Source organism: Eucyclogobius newberryi, unplaced genomic scaffold (assembly GCF_026437365.1).
Source record: "Eucyclogobius newberryi isolate DKJ021-1_F unplaced genomic scaffold, fEucNew1.0.hap1 SCAF_210, whole genome shotgun sequence".
NCBI lineage: Eukaryota > Metazoa > Chordata > Actinopteri > Gobiiformes > Gobiidae > Eucyclogobius > Eucyclogobius newberryi.
Window position 1 is genome coordinate 90,006 of NW_027315847.1, and position 17,495 is coordinate 107,500.

At 52.0% G+C, this 17,495-nt stretch overlaps 1 protein-coding gene across 1 annotated transcript in view; it reads right to left on the reverse strand.

Annotated features, from left to right (window-relative positions):
* The window catches only part of LOC140371207 (3-hydroxy-3-methylglutaryl-coenzyme A reductase-like), a 45,193-nt gene that overhangs the window by 25,550 nt on the left and 2,148 nt on the right, over positions 1-17,495 (reverse strand). Inside the window, exons 3-11 of the mRNA XM_072458427.1 lie at positions 13,250-13,361; positions 11,622-11,709; positions 11,323-11,407; positions 10,829-10,934; positions 10,624-10,730; positions 10,224-10,331; positions 3,010-3,170; positions 2,329-2,567; positions 1,699-1,877 (exon numbers count right to left, since the gene is read on the reverse strand). Coding sequence (XP_072314528.1) covers positions 1,699-1,877; positions 2,329-2,567; positions 3,010-3,170; positions 10,224-10,331; positions 10,624-10,730; positions 10,829-10,934; positions 11,323-11,407; positions 11,622-11,709; positions 13,250-13,361 — 1,185 coding nt within the window. The remainder of the gene's footprint in view (positions 1-1,698; positions 1,878-2,328; positions 2,568-3,009; positions 3,171-10,223; positions 10,332-10,623; positions 10,731-10,828; positions 10,935-11,322; positions 11,408-11,621; positions 11,710-13,249; positions 13,362-17,495) is intronic.

Here is a 17,495-nt window from a genome sequence, read left to right on the forward strand (position 1 = left end):
ATAGGGTTAGGGTTTGTAGCCCCGCCCCCGATAGGGTTAGGGTTTGTAGCCCCGCCCCCGATAGGGTTAGGGTTTGTAGCCCCGCCCCCGATAGGGTTAGGGTTTGTAGCCCCGCCCCCGATAGGGTTAGGGTTTGTAGCCCCGCCCCCGATAGGGTTAGGGTTTGTAGCCCCGCCCCCGATAGGGTTAGGGTTTGTAGCCCCGCCCCCGATAGGGTTAGGGTTTGTAGCCCCGCCCCGATAGGGTTAGGGTTTGTAGCCCCGCCCCCGATAGTGTTAGGGTTTGTAGCCGTAGCCCCGCCCCCGATAGTGTTAGGGTTTGTAGCCGTAGCCCCGCCCCCGATAGGGTTAGGGTTTGTAGCCCCGCCCCCGATAGGGTTAGGGTTTGTAGCCCCGCCCCCGATAGGGTTAGGGTTTGTAGCCCCGCCCCCGATAGGGTTAGGGTTTGTAGCCCCGCCCCCGATAGGGTTAGGGTTTGTAGCCCCGCCCCCGATAGGGTTAGGGTTTGTAGCCCCGCCCCCGATAGGGTTAGGGTTTGTAGCCCCGCCCCCGATAGGGTTAGGGTTTGTAGCCCCGCCCCCGATAGGGTTAGGGTTTGTAGCCCCGCCCCCGATAGGGTTAGGGTTTGTAGCCCCGCCCCCGATAGGGTTAGGGTTTGTAGCCCCGCCCCCGATAGGGTTAGGGTTTGTAGCCCCGCCCCCGATAGGGTTAGAGTTTGTAGCCCCGCCCCCGATAGTGTTAGGGTTTGTAGCCCTGTAGCCCCGCCCCCGATAGGGTTAGGGTTTTTTAGCCCCGCCCCCGATAGGGTTAGGGTTTGTAGCCCCGCCCCCGATAGGGTTAGGGTTTGTAGCCCCGCCCCCGATAGGGTTAGGGTTTGTAGCCCCGCCCCCGATAGGGTTAGGGTTTGTAGCCCCGCCCCCGATAGGGTTAGGGTTTGTGGGTTAGGCACTGGTGAGGTCTATGAGGCCAGGGGCACAGGTGAGGTCTATGAGGCCAGGGGCACAGGTGAGGTCTATGAGGCCAGGGGCACAGGTGAGGTCTGTGAGGCCAGGGGCACAGGTGAGGTCTATGAGGCCAGGGGCACAGGTGAGGTCTATGAGGCCAGGGGCACAGGTGAGGTCTGTGAGGCCAGGGGCACAGGTGAGGTCTGTGAGGCCAGGGGCACAGGTGAGGTCTGTGAGGCCAGGGGCACAGGTGAGGTCTATGAGGCCAGGGGCACAGGTGAGGTCTATGAGGCCAGGGGCACAGGTGAGGTCTATGAGGCCAGGGGCACAGGTGAGGTCTATGAGGCCAGGGGCACAGGTGAGGTCTATGAGGCCAGGGGCACAGGTGAGGTCTGTGAGGCCAGGGGCACAGGTGAGGTCTGTGAGGCCAGGGGCACAGGTGAGGTCTGTGAGGCCAGGGGCACAGGTGAGGTCTGTGAGGCCAGGGGCACAGGTGAGGTCTGTGAGGCCAGGGGCACAGGTGAGGTCTATGAGGCCAGGGGCACAGGTGAGGTCTATGAGGCCAGGGGCACAGGTGAGGTCTGTGAGGCCAGGGGCACAGGTGAGGTCTATGAGGCCAGGGGCACAGGTGAGGTCTATGAGGCCAGGGGCAGTGTGGGCGTCACAGTGTAATTGGTTGAGCTTCAGCGCTCTGCTTAAGCTGCTCAAGGTGAGGATTAGACTCAAGTAGGACGAGCTCATTATGTAACGCTCACCTGAGGGTTGTGCAGGATGGACAGACACTCAGCCGCGTTCCGGGGCGCTGCCGTCAAGGGGGGCGCCGCCGAGGGGGGAAGAGTCGCCTTCACCACCTCCTCTTCCTCCCCCATGATGAAGGTGGGCACAGAGGAAGGGCAGGGCTTGGTTAGAGCAGGAAGAGGGCGGATCACTTCATCTGCAAGTGGAAGGAGAGAAGACCCTCATATACGTCCATATTCACCCCCCACACACCCCCTGCCCAGAGAAGACCCTCATATACGTCCATATTCACCCCCCACACACCCCCTGCCCAGAGAAGACCCTCATATACGTCCATATTCGCCCCCCACACACCCCCTGCCCAGAGAAGACCCTCATATACGTCCATATTCACCCCCCACACACCCCCTGCCCAGAGAAGACCCTCATATACGTCCATATTCACCCCCCACACACCCCCTGCCCAGAGAAGACCCTCATATACGTCCATATTCACCCCCCCACACCCCCTGCCCAGAGAAGACCCTCATATACGTCCATATTCACCCCCCCACACCCCCTGCCCAGAGAAGACCCTCATATACGTCCATATTCACCCCCACACACCCCATAATACAAATACTTGTATTAAGTAAAAGATGCCTTACCCTTAGTGTTACTTGTGTTCTCCTGGGCAGGGGGCGGAGCAGTCCTGATCATGCAGGCTGGGGGCGGGGCCTTCCTGCAGCAGCTGTCATCAACCCTGCGTGGCCCTGTGCTTGTGAACAAGGGGCTCTTGATGGACAAAGTGGACTCAGTCTCTACCGGCTCAAAGAAGATGTACTTGATGGCCAAAAGCAGAGCCAGGGCCAGGCAGATGACCTGCTCGATGTCCATGGTGACCATCCTAGAGCACAAACACACAAGCACGTCCATCAGTGGCACATGGAACTGCAGCTAACTAAAGAGGCAGAAATGTTAAACGTGGACTTCAGATGTAGGAGATTTCATGAAAATGTAATTAAAATCTGGACACGGTCAAAAGGAGAGACATGGATGAGACATGGATGAGACATGGATGAGACATGGATGAGACATGGATGAGGGCTTGGAGGCTTTGGGGCTTGGAGCATAGAAAGAGGAGCAGGAGGCGGATATGAGACTGGGGGATGAATTCTCTGCAGTGGTGGAGCTGGAGGAGGGCTGGATGACCTGAACAGCCCAGAGGAGTTTGCTGAGCACTGATTGGCTGCTGCTGAACGCTGATGATCATGGCGAAGGATGAGGAGAGGATGAGCATTGTAAGCCTGGAGGAGAAGCTTGAGCAGGTGAGGGAAGGAGATCCATACCGTGTGAGATAGAAATGCCAGAGCGGCGTCTCTGGCTCGATCCTCCGGGGCGACAGGTGAATCTGTTCCAAGCCCACATGGGGAAGGTCCACCGAGCTGTGTATGGTCAGAGGCTCAGCGATCCAGCGGCTGTGGGCGTGAACCATGACCAAGCCCAGAGACTGCAGACACCAAAGACACATCAGACACGAGAAGAGAGCTTCAGACACGAGAGGAGAGCTTCAGACACGAGAGGAGAGCTTCAGACACAAGAGGAGAGCTTCAGACACGAGAGGAGAGCTTCAGACACGAGAGGAGAGCTTCAGACACGAGAAGAGAGCTTCAGACACGAGAGGAGAGCTTCAGACACGAGAGGAGAGCTTCAGACACGAGAGGAGAGCTTCAGACACGAGAAGAGAGCTTCAGACACAAGAGGAGAGCTTCAGACACGAGAAGAGAGCTTCAGACACAAGAGGAGAGCTTCAGACACGAGAAGAGAGCTTCAGACACGAGAAGAGAGCTTCAGACACAAGCTTCAGACACAAGAGGAGAGCTTCAGACACGAGAGGAGAGCTTCAGACACGAGAAGAGAGCTTCAGACACAAGAGGAGAGCTTCAGACACGAGAAGAGAGCTTCAGACAGGAGAGGAGAGCTTCAGACACGAGAAGAGAGCTTCAGACACGAGAGGAGAGCTTCAGACACGAGAAGAGAGCTTCAGACACGAGAGGAGAGCTTCAGACACGAGAGGAGAGCTTCAGACACGAGAAGAGAGCTTCAGACACGAGAGGAGAGCTTCAGACACGAGAGGAGAGCTTCAGACACGAGAGGAGAGCTTCAGACACGAGAAGAGAGCTTCAGACACGAGAAGAGAGCTTCAGACACAAGCGGAGAGCTTCAGACACGAGAAGAGAGCTTCAGACACGAGAAGAGAGCTTCAGACACAAGCTTCAGACACAAGAGGAGAGCTTCAGACACGAGAGGAGAGCTTCAGACACGAGAAGAGAGCTTCAGACACGAGAAGAGAGCTTCAGACACGAGAAGAGAGCTTCAGACACGAGAAGAGAGCTTCAGACACAAGAGGAGAGCTTCAGACACGAGAAGAGAGCTTCAGACAGGAGAGGAGAGCTTCAGACACAAGAAGAGAGCTTCAGACTCGAGAGGAGAGCTACAGACACGGGAGGAGAGCTTCAGACAAAAGAGGAGAGCTTCAAACACGAGAAGAGAGCTTCAGACACAAGAAGAGAGCTTCAAACACGAGAGGAGAGCTTCAGACACGAGAGGAGAGCTTCAGACACGAGAGGAGAGCTTCAGACACGAGAAGAGAGCTTCAGACACGAGAGGAGAGCTTCAGACACGAGAGGAGAGCTTCAGACACGAGAGGAGAGCTTCAGACACAAGAGGAGAGCTTCAGACACAAGAGGAGAGCTTCAGACACAAGAGGAGAGCTTCAGACACAAGATGAGAGCTTCAGACACGAGAGGAGAGCTTCAGACACGAGAAGAGAGCTTCAGACACGAGAGGAGAGCTTAAGACACGAGAGGAGAGCTTCAGACACGAGAGGAGAGCTTCAGACACGAGAGGAGAGCTTCAGACACGAGAAGAGAGCTTCAGACACGAGAGGAGAGCTTCAGACACGAGAGGAGAGCTTCAGACACGAGAGGAGAGCTTCAGACACGAGAGGAGAGCTTCAGCCACGAGAGGAGAGCTTCAGACACAAGAAGAGAGCTTCAGACACGAGAGGAGAGCTTCAGACACGAGAGGAGAGCTTCAGACACGAGAAGAGAGCTTCAGCCACGAGAGGAGAGCTTCAGACACAAGAGGAGAGCTTCAGACACGAGAAGAGAGCTTCAGACACGAGAAGAGAGCTTCAGACACAAGCTTCAGACACAAGAGGAGAGCTTCAGACACGAGAAGAGAGCTTCAGACACGAGAGGAGAGCTTCAGACACAAGAAGAGAGCTTCAGACACGAGAAGAGAGCTTCAGACACGAGAAGAGAGCTTCAGACACAAGCTTCAGACACAAGAGGAGAGCTTCAGACACGAGAAGAGAGCTTCAGACACAAGAGGAGAGCTTCAGACACGAGAAGAGAGCTTCAGACAGGAGAGGAGAGCTTCAGACACGAGAAGAGAGCTTCAGACACGAGAGGAGAGCTTCAGACACGAGAGGAGAGCTTCAGACACGAGAAGAGAGCTTCAGACAAAAGAGGAGAGCTTCAAACATGAGAAGAGAGCTTCAGACAAAAGAAGAGAGCTTCAGACACGAGAGGAGAGCTTCAGACACGAGAGGAGAGCTTCAGACACGAGAAGAGAGCTTCAGACACGAGAAGAGAGCTTCAGACACGAGAAGAGAGCTTCAGACACGAGAGGAGAGCTTCAAACACGAGAGGAGAGCTTCAGACACAAGAGGAGAGCTTCAGACACGAGAGGAGAGCTTCAGACACGAGGAGAGTTTCAAACACGAGAGGAGAGCTTCAGACACAAGAGGAGAGCTTCAGACACGAGAGGAGAGCTTCAGACACAAGAGGAGAGCTTCAGACACAAGAGGAGAGCTTCAGACACGAGAGGAGAGCTTCAGACACAAGAGGAGAGCTTCAGACACGAGAGGAGAGCTTCAGACACGAGAAGAGAGCTTCAGACACGAGAGGAGAGCTTCAGACACGAGAGGAGAGCTTCAGACACGAGAGGAGAGCTTCAGACACGAGAGGAGAGCTTCAGACACGAGAGGAGAGCTTCAAACACGAGAGGAGAGCTTCAGACACGAGAGGAGAGCTTCAGACACAAGAAGAGAGCTTCAGACACGAGAAGAGAGCTTCAGACACAAGAGGAGAGCTTCAGACACGAGAGGAGAGCTTCAGACACGAGAAGAGAGCTTCAGACACGAGAAGAGAGCTTCAGACACAAGAGGAGAGCTTCAGACACGAGAAGACAGCTTCAGACAGGAGAGGAGAGCTTCAGACACGAGAAGAGAGCTTCAGCCACGAGAGGAGAGCTTCAGACACGAGAGGAGAGCTTCAGACACAAGAAGAGAGCTTCAGACACAAGAAGAGAGCTTCAGACACAAGAAGAGACCTTCAGACACGAGAGGAGAGCTTCAGCCACGAGAGGAGAGCTTCAGACACAAGAGGAGAGCTTCAGACACGAGAAGAGAGCTTCAGACACAAGAAGAGAGCTTCAGACACGAGAGGAGAGCTTCAGACACGAGAAGAGAGCTTCAGCCACGAGAGGAGAGCTTCAGACACAAGAGGAGAGCTTCAGACACGAGAAGAGAGCTTCAGACACGAGAAGAGAGCTTCAGACACGAGAAGAGAGCTTCAGACACAAGCTTCAGACACAAGAGGAGAGCTTCAGACACGAGAGGAGAGCTTCAGACACGAGAAGAGAGCTTCAGACACGAGAAGAGAGCTTCAGACACGAGAAGAGAGCTTCAGACACGAGAAGAGAGCTTCAGACACGAGAGGAGAGCTTCAGACACGAGAGGAGAGCTTCAGACACGAGAGGAGAGCTTCAGACACGAGAGGAGAGCTTCAGACACGAGAGGAGAGCTTCAAACACGAGAGGAGAGCTTCAGACACGAGAGGAGAGCTTCAGACACAAGAGGAGAGCTTCAGCCACGAGAGGAGAGCTTCAGACACGAGAAGAGAGCTTCAGACACGAGAAGAGAGCTTCAGACACAAGAGGAGAGCTTCAGACACGAGAGGAGAGCTTCAGACACGAGAAGAGAGCTTCAGACACGAGAAGAGAGCTTCAGACACAAGAGGAGAGCTTCAGACACGAGAAGACAGCTTAAGACAGGAGAGGAGAGCTTCAGACACGAGAAGAGAGCTTCAGCCACGAGAGGAGAGCTTCAGACACGAGAGGAGAGCTTCAGACACAAGAAGAGAGCTTCAGACACAAGAAGAGAGCTTCAGACACAAGAAGAGAGCTTCAGACACAAGAAGAGACCTTCAGACACGAGAGGAGAGCTTCAGCCACGAGAGGAGAGCTTCAGACACAAGAGGAGAGCTTCAGACACGAGAAGAGAGCTTCAGACACAAGAAGAGAGCTTCAGACACGAGAGGAGAGCTTCAGACACGAGAAGAGAGCTTCAGCCACGAGAGGAGAGCTTCAGACACAAGAGGAGAGCTTCAGACACGAGAAGAGAGCTTCAGACACGAGAAGAGAGCTTCAGACACGAGAAGAGAGCTTCAGACACAAGCTTCAGACACAAGAGGAGAGCTTCAGACACGAGAGGAGAGCTTCAGACACGAGAAGAGAGCTTCAGACACGAGAAGAGAGCTTCAGACACGAGAAGAGAGCTTCAGACACGAGAAGAGAGCTTCAGACACAAGAGGAGAGCTTCAGACACGAGAAGAGAGCTTCAGACAGGAGAGGAGAGCTTCAGACACGAGAAGAGAGCTTCAGACACGAGAGGAGAGCTTCAGACACGAGAGGAGAGCTTCAGACACGAGAAGAGAGCTTCAGCCACGAGAGGAGAGCTTCAGACACAAGAGGAGAGCTTCAGACACGAGAAGAGAGCTTCAGACACAAGAAGAGAGCTTCAGACACGAGAGGAGAGCTTCAGACACGAGAAGAGAGCTTCAGCCACGAGAGGAGAGCTTCAGACACAAGAGGAGAGCTTCAGACACGAGAAGAGAGCTTCAGACACGAGAAGAGAGCTTCAGACACAAGCTTCAGACACAAGAGGAGAGCTTCAGACACGAGAGGAGAGCTTCAGACACGAGAAGAGAGCTTCAGACACGAGAAGAGAGCTTCAGACACGAGAAGAGAGCTTCAGACAGGAGAGGAGAGCGTCAGACACGAGAAGAGAGCTTCAGACACGAGAGGAGAGCTTCAGACACGAGAGGAGAGCTTCAGACACGAGAAGAGAGCTTCAGCCACGAGAGGAGAGCTTCAGACACAAGAGGAGAGCTTCAGACACGAGAAGAGAGCTTCAGACACGAGAGGAGAGCTTCAGACACAAGCTTCAGACACGAGAGGAGAGCTTCAGACACGAGAAGAGAGCTTCAGACACAAGAGGAGAGCTTCAGACACGAGAAGAGAGCTTCAGACAGGAGAGGAGAGCTTCAGACACGAGAAGAGAGCTTCAGACACGAGAAGAGAGCTTCAGACACGAGAGGAGAGCTTCAGACACAAGAGGAGAGCTTCAGACACGAGAAGAGAGCTTCAGACACGAGAGGAGAGCTTCAGACACGAGAAGAGAGCTTCAGACAAAAGAGGAGAGCTTCAAACATGAGAAGAGAGCTTCAGACAAAAGAAGAGAGCTTCAGACACGAGAGGAGAGCTTCAGACACGAGAGGAGTGCTTCAGACACGAGAGGAGAGCTTCAGACACGAGAAGAGAGCTTCAGACACCAGAGGAGAGCTTCAGACACGAGAAGAGAGCTTCAGACACGAGAGGAGAGCTTCAGACACGAGAGGAGAGCTTCAGACACGAGAGGAGAGCTTCAGACACGAGAGGAGAGCTTCAGACACGAGAAGAGAGCTTCAGACACGAGAAGAGAGCTTCAGACACGAGAAGAGAGCTTCAGACACGAGAGGAGAGCTTCAAACACGAGAGGAGAGCTTCAGACACAAGAGGAGAGCTTCAGACACGAGAGGAGAGCTTCAGACACAAGAGGAGAGCTTCAGACACAAGAGGAGAGCTTCAGACACAAGAGGAGAGCTTCAGACACAAGATGAGAGCTTCAGACACGAGAGGAGAGCTTCAGACACGAGAAGAGAGCTTCAGACACGAGAGGAGAGCTTCAGACACGAGAGGAGAGCTTCAGACACGAGAGGAGAGCTTCAGACACGAGAAGAGAGCTTCAGACACGAGAAGAGAGCTTCAGACACGAGAGGAGAGCTTCAGACACGAGAGGAGAGCTTCAGACACGAGAGGAGAGCTTCAGACACGAGAGGAGAGCTTCAGCCACGAGAGGAGAGCTTCAGACACAAGAAGAGAGCTTCAGACACGAGAGGAGAGCTTCAGACACGAGAGGAGAGCTTCAGACACGAGAAGAGAGCTTCAGCCACGAGAGGAGAGCTTCAGACACAAGAGGAGAGCTTCAGACACGAGAAGAGAGCTTCAGACACGAGAAGAGAGCTTCAGACACAAGCTTCAGACACAAGAGGAGAGCTTCAGACACGAGAAGAGAGCTTCAGACACGAGAGGAGAGCTTCAGACACAAGAAGAGAGCTTCAGACACGAGAAGAGAGCTTCAGACACGAGAAGAGAGCTTCAGACACAAGCTTCAGACACAAGAGGAGAGCTTCAGACACGAGAGGAGAGCTTCAGACACGAGAAGAGAGCTTCAGACACGAGAAGAGAGCTTCAGACACGAGAAGAGAGCTTCAGACACAAGAGGAGAGCTTCAGACACGAGAAGAGAGCTTCAGACAGGAGAGGAGAGCTTCAGACACGAGAGGAGAGCTTCAGACACGAGAAGAGAGCTTCAGACAAAAGAGGAGAGCTTCAAACATGAGAAGAGAGCTTCAGACAAAAGAAGAGAGCTTCAGACACGAGAGGAGAGCTTCAGACACGAGAGGAGAGCTTCAGACACGAGAGGAGAGCTTCAGACACGAGAAGAGAGCTTCAGACACGAGAGGAGAGCTTCAAACACGAGAGGAGAGCTTCAGACACAAGAGGAGAGCTTCAGACACGAGAGGAGAGCTTCAGACACGAGAGGAGAGCTTCAAACACGAGAGGAGAGCTTCAGACACGAGAGGAGAGCTTCAGACACGAGAGGAGAGCTTCAGACACGAGAGGAGAGCTTCAGACACGAGAAGAGAGCTTCAGACACGAGAGGAGAGCTTCAGACACGAGAAGAGAGCTTCAGACACAAGAGGAGAGCTTCAGACACGAGAGGAGAGCTTCAGACACGAGAAGAGAGCTTCAGACACGAGAGGAGAGCTTCAGACACAAGAAGACAGCTTCAGACAGGAGAGGAGAGCTTCAGACACGAGAGGAGAGCTTCAGACACGAGAGGAGAGCTTCAGACACGAGAGGAGAGCTTCAGACACGAGAGGAGAGCTTCAGACACAAGAAGAGAGCTTCAGACACAAGAAGAGAGCTTCAGACACGAGAGGAGAGCTTCAGACACAAGAGGAGAGCTTCAGACACAAGAGGAGAGCTTCAGACACGAGAAGAGAGCTTCAGACACGAGAGGAGAGCTTCAGACACAAGAAGAGAGCTTCAGACACGAGAGGAGAGCTTCAGACACAAGAGGAGAGCTTCAGAGTGTGAGAAGAAGCCTTTACCATGATCATTTTCACACGTTGAGTGACAGGGTTGGGCTTGGTGTCCTCCTCTTCTAAGGCTCTGGAGAAGTGCCAGATCGGGTGCTCCTCTGGACTCTCTCGCGACAGCTGCAGCAAGAGAAAGTAACACGACCAGACTTATATTTATTATTATAAATAATAATAAACAAATAAAACTATGACATATAAAGTCCAACATTTAAATCCCATTTAGTTTTGTTTTTCCTGTTTTTAAAGCCAAAGTAGATTAAATGAGTGACATTCAGAATAAATGGATGTCTTTTTTGATACATTATGTGTGTTATTCGATGCATGTTCATGAATTTGCCACTAACATATATGATATACTTGATTGGAGAAAGAAGATGAATACAAATGCCCATGTTGATGTGTGCAGTACCTCCAGCACCAGCGACACACAGGCAGGGAAGAAGGTCATGAACACAAAGTAGTTGGCAAGCACTGACATGCACCCGAATCCACACATGATCTCCAGCTGACGCACTCCTGGAGCACAAGAACACACACACCTCCTGCTTTTACCTGCACAACTCAGACCAGTTACTACAAATATAACCAATTCATTACAAACTCCGCTGCTATACCTGACATAGTGCCCACTCCAATGACCAAGCACTCAACCAGTGCATCCAGGGTGAAGGTGGGCCCCAGCACAGCCATGCCCCGGGCGATGTTGTCCCTCACCTCCTCCTGCATAACACTGGAGTTAGCTGGGAGCCCCAGGACGGAGCCCCAGGACGGAGCCCCAGGACGCAGCCCCAGGACGGAGCCCCAGGACGGAGCCCCAGGATGGAGCCCCAGGACGGAGCCCCAGGACGGAGCCCCAGGACGAAGCCCCAGGACGAAGCCCCAGGACGGAGCCCCAGGACGGAGCCCCAGGACGGAGCCCCAGGACGAAGCCCCAGGACGGAGCCCCAGGACGGAGCCCCAGGACGGAGCCCCAGGACGCAGCCCCAGGACGGAGCCCCAGGACGGAGCCCCAGGACGGAGCCCCAGGACGAAGCCCCAGGACGGAGCCCCAGGACGGAGCCCCAGGACGGAGCCCCAAGACGGAGCCCATGGTGGCACAAACACATACCTGTGAACTGGAACTGAGGGCAAACTTGGCAAGAGCACATGCTTTGGAGAGGTCAATGAGGAGCAGGAAGAAGGGCAGAGCCTCACTGGACACAAGAAGAGTCCAGACTTACACATCACATTTCTTCTACACTTGTTAAATTGAATTATCTTATGCAGAACTGTGTGAGAACTGGGGACGGAACAGGACACTAGGCCAGAGGTCAATGAGCCACTTTGTTTGGTGTCATCTGACCTTGGGCCACATGTCTTGGTCACTATAACACAAATGAATGATGACAGCCACAGCAATGTTCTCACTTGAGTCCGGTCAGCTCCTTGTCCAAGAAGTGGATGACCACAGTGCTGAACACAAAGCTGGAGAAGATGGTGAAAAGTCCAGCGATGCCTACAGACAGAAGCAGGTCAGTGTGAGGTCAGTGTGAGGTCAGGGTGAGGTCAGTGTGAGGTCAGTGTGAGGTCAGTGTGAGGTCAGGGTGAGGTCTGTGTGAGGTCAGTGTGAGGTCAGTGTGAGGTCAGTGTGAGGTCAGGGTGAGGTCAGTGTGAGGTCAGTGTGAGGTCAGTGTGAGGTCTGTGTGACGTCTGTGTGAGGTCAGGGTGAGGTCTGTGTGAGGTCTGTGTGAGGTCAGTGTGAGGTCAGTGTGAGGTCAGGGTGAGGTCTGTGTGAGGTCAGTGTGAGGTCAGTGTGAGGTCAGTGTGAGGTCTGTGTGAGGTCAGTGTGAGGTCAGTGTGAGGTCAGGGTGAGGTCAGTGTGAGGTCAGGGTGATGTCAGTGTGAGGTCAGTGTGACGTCTGTGTGACGTCTGTGTGAGGTCAGTGTGAGGTCAGTGTGAGGTCAGGGTGAGGTCAGTGTGAGGTCAGTGTGACGTCTGTGTGACGTCTGTGTGAGGTCAGTGTGAGGTCAGGGTGAGGTCAGTGTGAGGTCAGTGTGACGTCTGTGTGACGTCTGTGTGAGGTCAGTGTGAGGTCAGTGTGAGGTCAGGGTGAGGTCAGTGTGACGTCTGTGTGACGTCTGTGTGAGGTCAGGGTGAGGTCAGTGTGAGGTCAGGGTGAGGTCAGGGTGAGGTCTGTGTGAGGTCAGGGTGAGGTCTGTGTGAGGTCAGTGTGAGGTCAGTGTGAGGTCTGTGTGAGGTCAGTGTGAGGTCAGGGTGAGGTCAGGGTGAGGTCTGTGTGAGGTCAGTGTGAGGTCAGTGTGAGGTCAGGGTGAGGTCAGTGTGAGGTCAGTGTGAGGTCTGTGTGAGGTCAGTGTGAGGTCAGTGTGAGGTCAGTGTGAGGTCAGTGTGAGGTCAGTGTGAGGTCAGTGTGAGGTCAGGGTGAGGTCAGTGTGACGTCTGTGTGACGTCTGTGTGAGGTCAGGGTGAGGTCAGTGTGAGGTCTGTGTGAGGTCAGTGTGAGGTCAAGGTGAGGTCAGTGTGAGGTCAGGGTGAGGTCAGTGTGACGTCTGTGTGAGGTCAGTGTGAGGTCAGTGTGAGGTCAGGGTGAGGTCAGTGTGAGGTCAGTGTGAGGTCAGGGTGAGGTCTGTGTGAGGTCTGTGTGAGGTCAGTGTGAGGTCAAGGTGAGGTCAGTGTGAGGTCAGTGTGACGTCTGTGTGACGTCTGTGTGAGGTCAGTGTGACGTCTGTGTGACGTCAGTGTGAGGTCAGTGTGAGGTCTGTGTGAGGTCAGGGTGAGGTCTGTGTGAGGTCAAGGTGAGGTCAGTGTGAGGTCAGTGTGACGTCTGTGTGACGTCAGTGTGACGTCTGTGTGAGGTCAGGGTGAGGTCAGTGTGAGGTCTGTGTGAGGTCAGGGTGAGGTCAGTGTGAGGTCAGTGTGACGTCTGTGTGACGTCTGTGTGACGTCTGTGTGACGTCTGTGTGACGTCTGTGTGAGGTCAGTGTGAGGTCTGTGTGAGGTCAGTGTGAGGTCTGTGCAGCAGATACAAGCCATTTACCCAGGATATACTTGGATCCCAGTTGTCTTAAGTTCTGGAACTGGAAGTAAATGTAGACGATTGCGATGCATCGAGTGATGGTCAGGATGATGATGTCACTGCTAAGAATTTGCTGTCAAAACAAAAACAATCCATTCAAATAAGAATTGAATTAGGAATGTAATTGTAAGAGCATTTGAAGCAGCAGCAGTAAGAGCGTCTGCTGTAACCATCCTGACGGAATAAGGAGGCCATTTTTGTTTTGTTTTTCCTTGTACTGATAGCGACTTTATTCTTCATTGTTTTGTAGCACATTATAATTTTCTGCATTGGGTCGAATAATTAGGCTCGTCGACTGAATATACAGTGAGGAAAATAAGTATATGAACACTCTGCAAAATTGTCATCGTAGTTGCATTTCCACTGTGGGAGACATAATCTAAAAAAAGATACAAAGATAATGTAAAGTCATCTACAATACATCTTACAAACAGACTTGTACAACTTTCAGAGACTGAAGTAAATGAACAAAAGAAAAATGTAATACATGACGTGGCCAAAAGAAGCTCCATCAGCCAGAGACTGAGCTAATGTTTCAACATCAGCGGCAGCACAGCCACAGCCTCCACAGCCAAAATCAAACCAAGAAGTCACATCACACAGATGGGAAAACAAAATGTGAGTCAGGCCCAATCTGAGAAATTTGATTCAAATTCTGTGAAAAGATAAGGCCCAGTCCCACTGAAACTAGTCTGAAACTTGCTCATTCTTAATTAATCATTTTATTATTTGGTCTTATAATCTTGATCTTGACAAAAGAACAGGTTATTTAGGTCTGATAGAATCTGCTCCACCTAACTTTAAGTTTGAATCTGAAACACGAGAAAACAAAAAAGGGGGTGGAGTCTCTGCAACAATCTTTAGAGATTAAATAATGACCCACGGGTTGTTCTTTTGGGGTGTTTTCATCATTTGAGTATGTCTCCTTTAAAATGCAGCTAAAACTCTTCATTGTTTTACACAAGCCTCTCAAGCACTGCCAACGTTTTATTGATGAGATGTTTCAGTCGTATGCAGACTTTGTGCATGCTGTCCTTGAAACCTTCAGTCTTACTCAGCATGTGAGAGGCCCCACCCACAGCAGAGTGGCCCCACCCACAGCAGAGAGGCCCCACCCACAGCAAAGGACACACTCTAGATCTCATCATTACAAAGGGGGTAAATATTTCAAATGTCAATGTGGTCGATGTTGCTCTGTCTGATCATTTCTGTGTCTTCTTTGACCTGTCTGTTTTTCCCAAACCACCGGCTGGTCCTGCAGCTGTTCAGAGGCTGCTCCTGCAGCTGTTCAGAGGCTGGTACTGCAGCTGTTCAGAGGAGACACATAAGTGATGGCACAGGTGCACTGTTCATGGAAATGATAAACTTTGAAAATGTCTCATGTTCTAATGTAAATGATTTGTTGAACTCTGTTACATCTAGTGTTTTGAATGTTCTGGACACCATCGCCCCTATAAAGGCTAAAATGGTTAAAAATAAGCAGAAGTTGCCATGGAGACATGATGATTGGGTCAGGGCACAGAAAAGGGAGTGCAGCAGGGCCGAACGGAAATGACGCAGGTCAAAGCTCCAGGTTCAAAAAGAGATTTACAAAGAGAAGCTGAACATGTACAACCTAATCTTATGTAGAACTAGGGAACTGGCGTGTCCTGTTGCCACAGAAACAGATGAACAAACCCTCCAGCTCAGCTGTCGTTAGAACTCATTTCCACATCAAGTGTAATGAGTTTGTATTATTCTTTAATGACAAAGTTCAGGGCATTTAAATTATATAAATCCCGCAAAAAATGACCCTAAAACCACCTGGACACTTAGAGCTAACTCACTTTGCACCTGTAACTGACAAAACTGTCCATGAGATCATCACCAGTCTGAGTTCATCTACAGCCGCCTCCATGTGTGAGCCTCCAGATTTCTAAAGTCTGTGCAGAACATGTCGCTTCAATCTGGAACATTCCCAATGTCTTTGAAAACTGCGGTCATAAAGCCTCTCCTAAAGAAGAGCAGGGGTCAGGGGGAGGGGTCAGGGGCCAGGGGGGAGTGGCAGTCCTGAGTCATGACCGGTCCATCTCTAATCTGACATTTTGGGCCAAAGTCCTCGAAATGGTTGTTTACAACAGTCACAGATTTCCTCTTAATAAACGACTCATTTGATGTTTTTCAGGTTTTAGACCTCATCACAGCACAGACTGCTGTTGTCATGGTGACAGACTGCTGTTGTCATGGTGACTGAGACTGCTGTTGTCATGGTGACTGAGACTGCTGTTGTCATGGTGACTGAGACTGCTGTTGTCATGGTGACAGACTGCTGTTGTCATGGTGACCGAGACTGCTGTTGTCATGGTGACTGAGACTGCTCTTGTCATGGTGACAAATGACATCCTCCTGAACACTGACACGGGCAAAGCCTCAGTCTTAATTCTGTTGGATCTGATGCTGCTTTTGACACTGTCCATCATGGGACCCTCTTACAGAGACTAGAGGACAGGGTGGGACCCTCTTACAGGGACTAGAGGACAGGGTGGGGCCCTCTTACAGGGACTAGAGGACAGGGTGGGACCCTCTTACAGAGACTAGAGGACAGGGTGGGACCCTCTTACAGGGACTAGAGGACAGGGTGGGACCCTCTTACAGAGACTAGAGGACAGGGTGGGACCCTCTTACAGAGACTAGAGGACAGGGTGGGACCCTCTTACAGAGACTAGAGGACAGGGTGGGACCCTCTTACAGAGACTAGAGGACAGGGTGGGACCCTCTTACAGAGACTAGAGGACAGGGTGGGACCCTCTTACAGAGACTAGAGGACAGGGTGGGACCCTCTTACAGGGACTAGAGGACAGGGTGGGACCCTCTTACAGAGACTAGAGGACAGGGTGGGACCCTCTTACAGAGACTAGAGGACAGGGTGGGACCCTCTTACAGGGACTAGAGGACAGGGTGGGACCCTCTTACAGAGACTTGAGGACAGGGTGGGACCCTCTTACAGAGACTTGAGGACAGGGTGGGACCCTCTTACAGAGACTAGAGGACAGGGTGGGACCCTCTTACAGAGACTAGAGGACTGGGTGGGACCCTCTTACAGAGACTTGAGGACAGGGTGGGACCCTCTTACAGAGACTAGAGGACAGGGTGGGACCCTCTTACAGAGACTTGAGGACAGGGTGGGACCCTCTTACAGAGACTAGAGGACAGGGTGGGAATCACTGGCCCCGCCCTAAACTGGTTGAGGTCCTATCTGGAAGACAGGAAGTACTTTGTGTCTCAGACCACATGACCCTGACCTGTGGAGTGCCCCAAGGGTCAGTCCTGGGACCCCTTCTGTTCCACCTTTAATGCTGCTGTTAGGTCACATGACACGCAGTGAAAATGTGTCCAATCACAATGATGCAGACGAGTCAGATCTATGTTTCACTGTCACAGGTGAATATGGACCATTCACTCATGTCACTGAATCCAACAGATCAGTGTGTGGACCGGCCTCCTGCTGGTGCCAGAGTCAGGACTAAACATGGGCCTCCTGCTGGTGCCAGAGTCAGGACTAAACATGGACCGGCCTCCTGCTGGTGCCAGAGTCAGGACTAAACATGGACCGGCCTCCTGCTGGTGCCAGAGTCAGGACTAAACATGGGCCTCCTGCTGGTGCCAGAGTCAGGACTAAACATGGAGCGGCCTCCTGCTGGTGCCAGAGTCAGGACTAAATAAGTCAGGCAAAATAAGAAAAATTAGGAGCTCAAATAACAGTATTAGAAATAGAAAGTGCGATCAAGAGACAAAGAACAATAAATCTCCAGGAGTGATGGATTCATCTCAGAGTGTATAAAGCTCTAAAGACACACCTCAGAGTGTATAAAGCTCTAAAGACACACCTCAGAGTGGTATAAAGCTCTAAAGACACACCTCAGAGTGTTATAAAGCTCTAAAGACACACCTCAGAGTGTATAAAGCTCTAAAGACACACCTCAGAGGAGTATAAAGCTCTAAAGACACACCTCAGAGTGTATAAAGCTCTAAAGACACACCTCAGAGTGTATAAAGCTCTAAAGACACACCTCAGAGTGTATAAAGCTCTAAAGACACACCTCAGAGTGTATAAAGCTCTAAAGACACACTTACTCCTTTACTTTTGGCAACATTTAACTGGACTTAATAAAACTCCTCCCTCCTCGTGTGAAAGAGTCCATCATATCTCTGACACCAACAGAAGTGA